This window comes from Pan paniscus, chromosome 9 (assembly GCF_029289425.2).
Source record: "Pan paniscus chromosome 9, NHGRI_mPanPan1-v2.0_pri, whole genome shotgun sequence".
In the NCBI taxonomy this organism is placed as follows: domain Eukaryota; kingdom Metazoa; phylum Chordata; class Mammalia; order Primates; family Hominidae; genus Pan; species Pan paniscus.
Window position 1 is genome coordinate 2,456,107 of NC_073258.2, and position 13,144 is coordinate 2,469,250.

General features: G+C 49.1%; 1 protein-coding gene and 2 pseudogenes across 1 annotated transcript; 1 reads left to right on the forward strand and 2 right to left on the reverse strand.

The window, feature by feature from the left end:
• Nucleotides 1-2,716: 2,716 nt before the first annotated feature.
• On the forward strand, nucleotides 2,717-6,681 carry LOC103784199 (protein capicua homolog; annotated as a pseudogene).
• An 80-nt stretch (nucleotides 6,682-6,761) lies between these two features.
• Nucleotides 6,762-8,009, reverse strand: LOC134731174 (putative uncharacterized protein FLJ44672). Its single transcript, XM_063607982.1, has one exon. It carries the CDS (start codon nucleotides 7,747-7,749, stop codon nucleotides 6,898-6,900), a length of 852 nt encoding a protein of 283 aa, XP_063464052.1. The 5' UTR covers nucleotides 7,750-8,009; the 3' UTR covers nucleotides 6,762-6,897.
• A 93-nt stretch (nucleotides 8,010-8,102) lies between these two features.
• Nucleotides 8,103-9,928, reverse strand: LOC129393329 (putative uncharacterized protein FLJ46235; annotated as a pseudogene).
• Between the last annotated feature and the right edge of the window lie 3,216 nt (nucleotides 9,929-13,144).

Genomic DNA, 13,144 nt, shown 5'->3' on the forward strand with positions numbered 1-13,144 from the left:
AAGTGTTAAGTCCTTCAGGTTGAAATAAATGAACTCTAGGCAATAACTATATAAGTAAATAAGCAAGCTGTATGAATATACAAAGCTCTCTGGTAAAGGTAAATACATAAACAAACATAAAAACAGTCCTATTGTAATTTTGGTTTCTAACTCTGCTTTTTATTTTCTACATAATTTAAAAGTCAAATGCATAAAATGTAATTGTAAATCTGTTAGCTGGTATACAATGAATAAAGATATAATTTGTTACATCAATAACATAAAAAGAGTAGAGCTATATGTATAGCAGTAGAATTTTGGTATGTGATTGAACTTAAGTTGAAATAAATTCAAATTAAAATGTTATAACTCTAGGATGTTATATGTAATTCTCATAGTAACCAAAAACGAAATATACATAGAAGATAAACAAAAGGAAATGAGACTAGAAACAAAATGTGTCACTACAAAAAAATCAACTAAAGATAAAAAAGAAATAATTGAGAAAATAGCAAAAATCAGTAACTCTGACGTATTAAAACTTTCCATGCTACATAAATCTGAAAACTCTATTTCACATAAAACTGGAGCTGAAAGAGACAAATATTTATCTATAAAGTTAAAAGTTATATAGGGAACAAACACTAATTTTTTTTAGAAAAAATTATTAAAAGAGTAAAAATATGCCTTATACTACCCCAATTTCATGTTTTACAGCACTGGGAAAATAGAAAATAAAATGTTCTGTTAGCATGAATCCCTCTGTGCCCCCAAAAAACCCTATGGATTGCATCATTATTACCTAAAAAGTCTATTGTCAAATGCAGCAGAGTGGTATTTTTTACAAGGTAGATATTAATTTTAGATATGGAATAATATTGGTGATTTCAATTTTATAACACTGGGTTAAGATGAAAGAATGAGAAGATAAAGGTCCCTCAGCAATATAACTCACAAACATGTTCAGAAGCAGTAAGAAGTTACATTAATTATCTTTTGAAAGTCAATAATCTACATCTTTAATGTATGCATATAGCATAGCTAATGTGCTATCGCTGGGTCCATTTATTCAATGAAAAATTGCCGCTATGTGTCAGACATTTTTCTAGGCCTAGGAATGGATACATAAGTGAACAAAGCAAAGATTCTGGTTCTTGTAGAGTTTCCATTAAAAGACCATTTAGTAAAACTTTTCTTCCCCCAAATTATAAAATCTGTAAGATGATTTAACAACATGTGTAAAAGTCATTGTGGGCCAGGCACGGTGGCTCATACCAGGTGTGGTGACTCATAGCACTCTGTCACCCAGGCTAGAGTGCAGTGGCACAATCTCAGCTCACTGCAACCTCTGCCTCCTGGGTACAAGCGATTCTCCTGCCCCAACTTTCTGAGTAGCAAGGACTACAGGTGCACACCACCACGCCTGGGTAATTTTTGTACTATTAGTACAGACGGAGTTTCACCATGTTGGCCAGGCTGGTCTCGAACTCCTGACCTCAAATGATCCGTCTACCTCGGCCTCCCAAAGTGCTGGAATTACAGACGTGAGCCACAATGCCCGGCCTTATTTTCTACAACTTTGGTAACTTTAGCATATACCCCAAATCTGTAAGACATAATATTATAATTCAAATGCAACTCATGGCTTCTCATTGTACTCTTTCTCTAGCTTTTGAATTATTTATTCTAATACCAGTTTTAATTCTGACACAAAAGCATGGGAGTTCTAATCAAAATCCAACCTTTTATCATAAAAACTATGAAGAAATTATGAGTAGAACTTAAAAAGGAAAATAGGCCTATTAATTAGATTTGTCTTTGTAGCATTTAACTCTATAATAAATAACATAATATTTTATGCCTATGAGTACCCAACAAAGCCTCCAGCTTCTATTTAGATATAAAATGTAAAAGTCACTACTGGATCCACAAGCAAGACTATGGTAAAGAAATTTCTCCAGCAAACCAGCTTCTTTCACATGATGTTACATGTTTCTTTTGTTTTTTCATTTTGGCAAACATTGATTGTCATCTTCGTGTTTGTCTATGTCCTAAGTGCTGGGATACAGAATCTGAAAAGATGGACACAGGACCTGCCTTCAAGTTCACCCTTTCTTTTTTTTTTTTTTTTTTTTTTTTTTTTGAGATGGAGTTTTGCTCTTGTCGCCCAGGCTGGAGTGTAATGGTGAGATCTCGGCTCACTGCAACCTCCACCTCCAGGGTTCAAGTGATTCTCCTGCCTCAGCCTCCCAAGTAGCTGGGATTACAGGTCCCAGCCACGCCTAGCTAATTTTTGTATTTTTAGTAGAGACAGCGTTTCATCATGTTGGTCAGGCTGGTCTCGAACCCCTAACCTCAGGTAGTCGACCCACCTCGGCCTCGCACAGTGCTGAGATTACAGGCATGAGCCACCACGCCCTGCTAGGAGTTCACGCTTTAGTTGGGGAAAATATACAATAAGCAAGCCAGTTTTTAAAATGAGAACTGCAATTAGAGTTAAATGCTACAAAGACAAACTCACAGGAAGATGGGATGTAGAATGATAAGGCTCTCAGAATAGTAAGAGAAACTATTGCTTCTTACGATGTTTGTCTTTCTTTGTATCGGTGCTCAGCTGAGTCTGCAGTGCTTCAGAGGCAGCTTTCATTTTATAAAAATCTATGATTTCTCCTTCCAGTTGTTTTTTCTCTTCCTCGAGCTTCCTTATCTCCTCCTGTTGAATCATTTTAAGATGCTCGAACTTGTCCTGCAGCTGTGAAACCAATGTGCAGTTGTGACACCAAAGCAGTGTGGCTGAACACCTAAAAGAATATGCTTTTTTCTGATTATCAAACAAACCCAAATCATCACAGTAGAGCACGATCTTAATAACAATCTCAAAAACTCAGGAGTAAACACTCACATATGGAATTTTTCTTTTCTTTCTCTTTTCCTTTTATAAGATGGAGTCTCACTCTGTTGCCCAGGCTGGAGGGCACTGGTGCGATCTCAGCTCACTGCAACCTCCATCTCCCAGTTCAAGTGATTCTCCTGCCTCAGCCTCTTGAGTAGCTGGGACTACAGGCATGCACCACCACTACAGGCGTGTGCCACCACACCTGGCTAATTTTTGTATTTTTAGTAGAGATGGGGTTTTGCCATGTTGGCCAGGCTGGTCTCGAACTCCTGACCTCAGGTGATCCTCCCGCTTTGGCCTCCCAAAGACTTTTTTTTTTTTTTTAATATAGAGACAAGTTCTCAGTAGGTTGCCGAGGCTGGTCTCAAACTCCTGAGCTCAAGTGATCCTCCCACCTCAGCTTCTCAAAGTGCTGGGGCTGACTGGATGCAGTGGCTCATGCTTGTAAACTCAGCACTTTGGGAGGCCAAGGTGGGAGGATCGCTTGAGCCCAGGAGTTCAAGACCAGACTGGGTGATATAACACAATAGTAAACTTCAACAGGAGAGAGAATCTGTAAACTTGAATATAGATCTTCTGAAATTATCCAGTCAGAGGACAAAGAAAAAAAGAATAAAAAAGAGAAAAGAAGGCTGGGCATGGTGGCTCAAGCCTGTAATCCCAACACTTTGGGAGGCCGAGGCAGGCAGATTAAGAGGTCAGGAGTTCAAGATCAGCCTGGCCAACATGACAAAACCCCATCTCTACTAAAAATACAAAAATTAGCTGGGTGTGGTGGCACACACCTGTAGTCCCAGCTACTTGGGAGGCTGAGGCAGGAGAATCGCTTGAACCCAGGAGGCGGAGGTTGGAGTGCAATGTGAGCCGAGACCACACATTGCACTCCAGCCTGGGTGACAGAGCATGACTCTGTCTCAAAAAAAAAAAAAAAAGAAAAAAAAAGAGACAGAGAAAAGAAAGCCAACAAGACACCATTAGGCAAACCATTGTCAGGTTATGGGAGTTTGAGAAGGAAAGTAGAGAAAGGAGAAGAAAGCTTATTTAAAGAATGGCTGAAAACTGCCTAAATCATGGGAAAGATTTAGACATCTAAATCCATGAAGCTTAAAGATTCCTAAAGAGGTTCAAACCAAATAGATACTCACCAAGTCACAATATAATCAAATAGTCAAAAGTTAAAGAAACTTTGCAGGTCAGGACAGAATCGAGTAATACATTCAAAGTGCTGAAAGAAAAAAACTGCCAGCAACTATGTCTGACAAAGCTGTCCTTCAGAAAGAAAAAAGAAATAACGTGCTTCCTCGACAAACAAAGCTGAGGGCATTGAGGACCACTAGGTCTACCTTAAAAAAATGCTTAACGGAGTTTTTCAAGTAAAAATGAATGAAGTTGGGAGCAGTGGCTCATGCCTGTAATCCCATTTTGGGAGGCTGAGGTGGGTGGATCACCTGAGGTCGGGAGGTCAAGACCAGCCTGGCCAACATGGCAAAACCCCACCTCCAGTAAAAATACAAAAAATTAGCCAGGTATGAAGGCCACTGAGATCGTGCCACTGCACTCCAGCCTGGGTGACAAGAGTCAAACTACATTTCAAAAACAAAAAAACAAACAAAAAAAACAAAACTTGAGGCCTGGCCTTCTGCTCCTCTCCAACCCCCCCTTCTCTGGGCCCAAGCCACCTTGGCTGAGGAGGGGGCGAGGTGTGAGCCCCTGCCAGGAACCCCCCGCCCGGACCAAGTACTCGGCCCCCAGGCCTGCGTTCAGTGAGGCCTCCCGTGGCGTCAGCATGTTCGTGTGGAGGAATGTGGAAGGTCACTCTGTGGCCATGTTCCCCTGGTACTCCATCCCCTTCCTCACCCCTCCCTGCAGCCACACGAGGCCCAGCAACCTGCCAGTCACTCAGTGGCCTCCAACCAGAGAAAACAACCTGCCAAGTTGGCAGCTGTTGCTCATGAGCATCCACCAGGTGGGACAGGGAGTGTTGACCCTGGGCGGCCCCCTGGAGCCACCTGCCCTGAAAGCCCAGGGCCCGCAACCCCACACACTTTGGGGGTGGTGGAACCTGGTAAAAGCTCACCTCCCACCATGGAGGAGGAGCCCTGGGCCCCTCAGGGGAGTCCCTGCTGGACAGTGAGACAGAGAATGACCATGATGATGCTTTCCTCTCCATAATGTCTCCTGACACCCAGTTGCCTCTACCACTCAGATGATGTCAGGCCCAGTCCCTCAGTGCCCTGCGCAAGGAACAGGACTCATCTTCTGAGAAGGATGGACGCAGCGCCAACAAATGGGACAAGGACCACATCCAGTGGCCCATGAGTGGCGGTCATGATCTTCAGCAAGCGGCACCAGGCCCTGGCAGGGCGCACCAGGGTCACTCCAACCAGGATATCCGGACCGTCAGCCAGATGCTGAGCGAGCGGTGGTACACCCTGGGGCCCAATGAGACGCAGAAATACCACGACCTGGCCTTCCAGGTGAAGGTGGCCCACTTGCAACAAGGACCGAAAGAAGTCCAGCTCAGAGGCCAAGCCCACAAGCCAGGGGCTAGCAGGAGTGTACCAAGGGCTCGTGGGAGCGGAGCATATCAGAGACGGGCACTGCCACTGCCCCTGGGGTGTCCTCTGAACTCCTGTCAGTTGCAGCCTAAACACTCCAGAGCTCGGATACCAAGGAGCAGCTTCTGTGGGGCAGAACGGCTGCACACAGGGAACCTGGCTCAGCCTGGCCCAAGCCTTCTCCCACAGGGGGGTACACAGCCTGGACGGCAGGGAAATAGACCGTCAGGCACTACAGGAACTGACACAGGTGGTGTCTGGCACTGCATCATACTCTGGCCCAAAGCCTTCTACTCAGTATGGAGCTCCAGGCCACTTTGCAGCCCCTGGTGAGGGAGGTGACCAGTGGGCAGCCCTGCTGCTGCCCACTTGAGATGCTCATTCCCAGCACACGGCCAGTGAGGACATAGCGAGTGACGAGGAGCACACGGTCATCCATGAGGAGGAGGGGGTGATGATGTCATTGCTGATGATGGCTTTAGCACCACTGACACTGATCTCAAGTTCAAGGAGTGGGTGACTGACTTGAGAGTGGGGACAACTCTGGGGAGGAGCCAGAGGGCAACAAGGGCTTTGGTGGGAAGGTACTTGCACCTGTCATTCCTTCCTCCTTTACTCCTGCCGCCCCTTGCTGGATCCTGAGCCCCCAGGGTCCCCCGATCCACCTGCAGCTTTTGGCAAAGTCTATGGTCCCACCCTGTCCTCCCCCTACACATACTCGGATGCTTCCTCCTCAACCTTGGCACCCACCTCCTTCTTACTGGGCCAAGGATCCTTCAAAGCCCAGGAGTATGGTCAAGGCAGCAGAGCGGGCCCCCTATGGCCCCTACCCCTGGGGATGGGGACCCACGGACGCCTTCCAAGGCGACCTGTTTCCTCCCAATGGATCCTGCCACCTTCTGGGGCAAGAGACCTGAAAGTGTGGGCGACCTGGAGCTACCAGGCTCCTCAGTCATCAGGGTCCCTCCCAACACTAAGGCTTTCCTAGCCAGGAGCTGGGCTGAGCCACCCGGGGGGGCAGAGGGGGGCTGGACTCAGGTGAGTATGGGGGTGGGGGCTCCTGCACTTCGACACAGGCAGCGGGAGGGTTTTCTCCCCATTCCCTCTGCACTCCCAACTTGAGCTATACTTTTTAAGAAAGTCATTCACCCTGCCTTTGCCCCCTTCCCCAGAACAGAACACGTTGATCATGGGCGATATTTTTCATTGTGCCAAAAAGTTGCCATGACCGTCATTAAACCTGTTTAACACCAAATAATAAGTAAAATAAAATAAAAAATTCGGGCTTGGTGCAGAAACTCACCCCAAATAAATCACCTACCAAAATATTTACATAATGGTGGAAATATTCCAAAATTCAATATTTTGGGATTTATACACAAAAGATAAACAAATTAGAGGCCAAGAGGCTGCCGGAAGGGAAAAACGGGGCCTGGGAAGGCCGTTGTGAGGAATGAGCTGGGCCTAAAGAGGCCACTGGCAGGCGGGAGCTGGGCCTGCCGAAGCGGCCGAGAGGCAGGAGCTTTGGACTCGGGAGGCCACAATGAGGCAAGAGCTAGCTGGGCATGGAGAGTCCGCTGTGAGTCTGCTGTGAGTCCAGGCCCATGCAGGCCTTCGAGAGGCAGGAGGCCGGGCCTGCAAAGGCCCACTGGAGGTCAAGTTCTGGGCCTGAAGAGGCCACCAAAAGTCAAAAGCGGGGCCTGGGAAGGCCGCCAAGAGCCATGAGCTGGTCTGGGCTGAAAGAGGCCACTGGGAGGCAGGAGGAGCTGGGCCTGGAGAGGCTGACTCGAGGAAGTTTTGCACCTGGAGAGGCCGCCAAGAGGACGGAGCTGGGCCTGGGAAGGCCGACTTGCTGCTCTTGCAGGCCCAATTCCAGGCCGACTTGACGACGACTTGGGCCTGCAGAGGCCGCCGGGAGGCCGGAGCTGGGCCTGGAGAGGCCGACTTCAGGACGATTTGGGCCTGCAGAGGCCACCGGGAGGCCCAAGCTGGGCCTAGAGGAGCCCACCGACCTTGCCATCGGAGGGCAGGAGCTGAGCCTGGAGAGGCCACCGTGAGGCCTGAGCTGGGCCTGGGGAGCTTGGCTTTGGGAAGTGGTGGGCCTACCAGGGCCGCTGGGAGCTGGGCAGGAGCTGAGTCCAAAGACGTTGTTGGGAGGCCAGAGTCAGGCCTGGAGACACAGCCGGGAGGAAGAGCTGGGCCCGGAGAGGACGCCGGGAGGCTGCAAGTGGGTCTGGAGAGGCCGATTTGAGGAGGCCCGGCCTCTGCCTCCCACATGGTGGCCTCTGCAGGCACAGCTGTTTCTCCTGGCTGCATCTCCCGCCTCCCAGGAAACAAGCTTTTTTGGCTCAGCTCCCGCCTGCGTTTGTAGACCTCGAAGTTTCGGCAACCAAGCTCTTCAGACCCACATCCCCCCTCCCAGTACCTGAACAGTCCCAGCTCCGGCTGGAGAACAGAGTCTGTAGGCCCCGCTGTTGCCTCAGAGGGGTGTCTCCAGGCCCAGCTCTCGCCCCACCGCGACCTCCCAGGCCCAAGTCCCTGCCTGCCTCCCAGCAGCCCGCGTGCGACCCTGCTCCTCCCTCACGGTGGCCTGTTGAGGCAGGGGCTCACGTTGACCTCTCTCAGCCTGGGAGGGGCCGGTGTGAGGCAAGGGCTCACGCTGACCTCTCTCAGCGTGGGAGGGGCCGGTGTGAGGCATGGGGCTCACTCTGACCTCTCTCAGCGTGGGAGGGGCCGGTGTGAGGCATGGGGCTCACGCTGACCTCTCTCAGCGTGGGAGGGGCAGGTGTGAGGCAAGGGCTCACGCTGACCTCTCTCAGCATGGGAGGGGCCGGTGTGAGGCATGGGGCTCACTCTGACCTCTCTCAGCGTGGGAGGGGCCGGTGTGAGGCAAGGGCTCACGCTGACGTCTCTCAGCGTGGGAGGGGCCGGTGTGAGGCAAGGGGCTCACGCTGACCTCTCTCAACGTGGGAGGGGCCGGTGTGAGGCAAGGGCTCACGCTGACCTCTCTCAGCGTGGGAGGGGCCAGTGTGAGGCAAGGGCTCACGCTGACCTCTCTCAGCGTGGGAGGGGCCGGTGTGAGGCAAGGGGCTCACGCTGACCTCTCTCAGCGTGGGAGGGGCAGGTGTGAGGCAAGGGCTCACGCTGACGTCTCTCAGCGTGGGAGGGGCCGATGTGAGGCATGGGGCTCTCTCTGACCTCTCTCAGCATGGGAGGGGCCGGTGTGAGGCAAGGGCTCACGACCTCTCTCAGCGTGGGAGGGGCCGGTGTGAGGCAAGGGGTTCACGCTGACCTCTCTCAGCGTGGGAGGGGCCGGTGTGAGGCAAGGGCTCACGCTGACCTCTCTCAGCATGGGAGGGGCCGGTGTGAGGCATGGGGCTCACTCTGACCTCTCTCAGCATGGGAGGAGCCGGTGTGAGGCAAGGGCTCACGCTGACCTCTCTCAGCATGGGAGGGGCCGGTGTGAGGCAGGGGCTCATGCCTCTGGGCAGCGTACCAGACGCATGGGCATCAACAGGCCACCGTGAGGGAGGAGCTGGGCCGCACGCGGGCTGCTGGGAGGCAGGCAGGGACTTGGCCCTGAGAGGCTGCCGTGGGGTCAACAGCTGGGCCTGGAGAGGCCCCTGGGAGGCAAGAGCGGGACCTGCATAGGCTGTTCTCCAACCATTGCTGGGCCCGTACAGGCCACCGGGTGGCAGGAATTAGGCCCGAAGAACTTGGCTGGAGAAAGTTCGGGGCCCACAAAAGCGGTTGGGAGCTGGGCAGGAGTTGAGCCAAAAGAGCTTGCTTACTTGCCGGGAGGCACGGCCGGGAGATGCCAACTTCAGGACAACTTGGGCCTGCAGAGGTCGCCGGGAGGCCCAAGCTTGGCGTGGAGGAGCCCACCGACCGGAGACCATTTGGGGCCTGCAGGTGCCATCGGAGGGCAGGAGCTCATCCTGGAGAGGCCACCGTGAGGCCTGACCTGGGCCTGGGGAGCTTGGCTTGAGGAAGCTGTGGGCTGTGGATATTGGATATATCCAATATCCGATGGAGCTGTGCCTGTGGAGGCTGTTGTGAGGCAGCAGCCTCATCTGCGGAGACTGCCGTGACGTAGGGTATGGGCCTAAATAGGCCATTGTGAGTCATGAGCTTGGTCTGTAGAGGTTGACTGGAGAAAGTTCTGGGCCTGGAGAGGCTGCCGGGAGGTAGGAGCTGGGCCAAAAGATTTAAGCACATTTACATTTATTAGGGACTTTATTTCCATTATTACAATATATAATAATATATTTCATATATTAATATATTTAACATATTAATATATATAATATATATATTTATTATATATCCAATATATAATAAAATAATTATAGAACTCACCATAATGTCGAATCAGTGGGCGTGTTAAGCTTGTTTTCCTGAAACTGGATGGTCCCACCTGAGCGTGATGGGAGAAAGTGACAGATCAATAGGTATTAGATTCTCATAAGGACAGCGCAACCTAGATCCCTCACATACCCGGTTCACAACAGGGTGCGTTCTCCTATGAGAATCTAATGCTGCTGCTCATCTGAGAAGGCGGAGCTCAGGTGGGAATGTGAGCAAAGGGGAGTGGCTGCAAATACAGATGAAGCTTCCCTCACTCCCTCACTCGACACCACTCACCTCCTGCTGTGTGGCTCCCTACGGCTCCATGGCTCAGGGGTTGGGGACCCCTGCTCAACTGCATCCAAAGCGACCCTTCCCAAAACAGTCTTCACAGTGGTCAAGGGCAGCAACCACTTAGTTCCCAAGGCATGTGCCTCAGCTGGCATTTCATCACAATCAACAGTAAGAGGTAGCTTGAGTCACTGTGAGGTCACCTACTGGAAATCACCAGCATCCCATTTCCCACTGGCAAAGAGCTCAGCACTGCCCCCTGGGAAACCAAACCTATGCCCAAATCCCATCTGTGTGGGTTTACCTCCTGGGACCCTTCCTAACATATTAGTCAGAGTCCAATCAGGAAGCATAAACCACTCAAAAGTTTAAAGTGGTAAAATTTAATATGGAGAATTATTCATTATAACAGGTGAACAGCATAATGAGAGATTGGCTAGCACAAAGTAAAGAGAACTCTAGAGAATATGGGACTAGCCCAGGCCAGGCATGGTGGCTCATGCCTGAAATTCCAGCCATTTGAGAAGCTAATGCAGGAGGATTGCTTAAGGCCAGGACCTAGAGACCGGTCTGGACAACACAGTGAGACCCTGTCTCTATCCAAAAGAAGAAAAAAGTTAGCTGGGAGTGGTGGTGCACACTTGTAGTCCCAGCTACTCGGAATGCTGAAGTTTGAGCCTGGGAGGTCAAGGCTGCAGTGAGGCATGATTATGCCACTACAGTCCAGCCTGGTGACAGAGCAAGACCCTGTCTCAAAGAACAAAACAGCAACAACCGTTTACAGACAGAAAAGAAATAGAGCCAATAAGCTGAGGAAAGATGTTGAAATGTGACAAGTAAAGTAACATGAGGTCTTTTGTCTATTTAAAATAATCAAACAAAAAATGACTTACTAAATTATAATACCCTGTGCTGGCAAAGGTGCAGTGAAATGGGCACTTTCTTATACTATGAGGGGTGTTTAAATTGTGTATAAGCCTTCCAGGGTAAAGCCTGTCAATTTTTTAAAATAATGGAGACAGGGTCTCACCATACTGCCATACTGCCTCCTCCAACTCTTGGCCTCAAGCAATCCTCCTCTCTTAGCCTCCCAAAGTGCTAAGATTATAGCTGGGAGGCACCCAAAACCCTGTCGATTTACATCAAGGGTAATGAGAATGTCCATTCACCATGACTCACAGCAATCTTACTTCTGGGGAGACAATTCAATCTAAACAAAAGGTCATCTGGACACACACAGTAAAAATCTGGGAGTAACTGAAGACAGAGTTGGTAAGTGAAATAAGAAACAGTTATAAGAAATTAAACTATGGTATCCATAGACACCTGGTATAAAAGGTCAGTTGATGTTAGCTGCTACTTTTTTGTTGTTTTGAGACAGGGTCTCACTCTGTCACCCAGGCTGGAGTGCAGAGGCCTGATCATGACTCACTGCAGTCTCAGCCTCCCTGGGCTCAAGTGATACTCCCACCTCAGCCTCCCAAGTAGCTGGGACTACAGGAACATGCCACCACACTAGGCTAATTCATGTGTTTTTCTGTAGGGATGGTGACTCCCCCTTTCTTTCCAAGGCCTATCGCAAACTCTTGGCCTCAAGCCATCCTCCTGCCTCAGCCTCCCAAAGTGTTGCGATTACCAGTGTGAGCCACCACACCTGGCCAGCTGCTACTTTTAGCAATATTATTATTCCACTCAATTAAAAATTATTATTTTCAAGGCTATGCAACAGTATGTATCCTACAGCGTAATTGTAAAAACATATACAGTCGTCATCCCTCAGTATACAGAATCAGTTCCAGCCCCCCATCTCTGCATATACCAAAATCCATGCTTACTCACGTTTCGCTGTCACCCCTCTGGAATCCACGTATACGAAAATTCCAAATATTAGTTGGGCATAGTGGCAAGCACCTGTAGTCTCAGCCACGTGGGAGGTTGAGATGGGAGGATCGCTTCAGCCTGGAAGGTTGAGGCTGCAGTCAGCTGCGATAGCGCTACTACACTCCAGCCTTGGACAACAGAGGGAGACCCTGTCTCAGAAAAAAAATAAATAAATAAAACAGGTTAGAAACTGTAATGAGGTCTGCTGGGCAAAATTCCATATAAGCAAAGTATAAATTAATAAGGCAAATCGTGATAAATTAGTACGATTGACTTTCTGGAGTTTCTGACAATAAAAGTAAGGAAAATGCAGAACACAAAGACAGAGAGTAAAAAGAGAAATTAGGAAAGCATTCTACATGTTGAATAGGAAGACACTGGCCATGTTCGTGCAGCGGCAGTATGTCGTGACATGACATACCTTGGAGAGAAGTTAACAGATGAGGAAGTTCATAAAAATCATCAGAGAAGCAAAATACTGGTAGCGACACTCAAGTAAACTACGAAATTTCCATAACTTATGTCAGCAAAGTGGGAATACTGTACAGTGTGTGTTGAAGTTCCTATACAACATTGTTTACCTGCCTTTTGTTTGTTTGTAAGGAATGTATATACTAAAAGTTCTTCTTGCTGTCAAAAGAATATGTGTGAATAAGTCATCTTAACTTATTCTTCTGTTTTTCTTTTATCTTCCTGCCATCATCCCACAGCCTTACTTTAGAAATTTTTTTTTTAGAAAATTGAACAAGTGCTCCTTGTGGTGGCAAATACCTCGAGGATGGGAGGCAGGGGTGGAAGGGTCACTTGAGGCCATTAGTTTGAAACCAGCCTGGCCAACAAAGTGAGACCCCATGTCTACAAAACAATTTAAAAATTACCCAAGTATCGTCATGTATACCTACAGTCCCAGCTACCTCAACTTACGGAGAAAGTTCAGGGCCTGGAGAGAAGGCTGGGAGGCAGGAGCTGGGTCTAAAGAGGCCATTGTAACGATGGAGCTGTGCCTGTGAAGGCTGTTGTGAGGCAGTAGCCTCATCTGCGGAGACTGCCGTGACGTAGGGTATGGGCCTAAATAGGCCATTGTGAGTCATGAGCTTGGTCTGTAGAGACTGACTGGAGAAAGTTCTGGGCCTGGAGAGGCTGCCGGGAGGTAGGAGCTGGGCCAAAAGATGTAAGCACATTTACATTTATT

What these genes read in the sequence shown, in the direction of transcription:
- LOC134731174 (XM_063607982.1), bottom strand. Translation starts at nt 7,749, where the DNA reads ATGCAGCCAGGAGAAACAGCTGTGCCTGCAGAGGCCACCATGTGGGAG.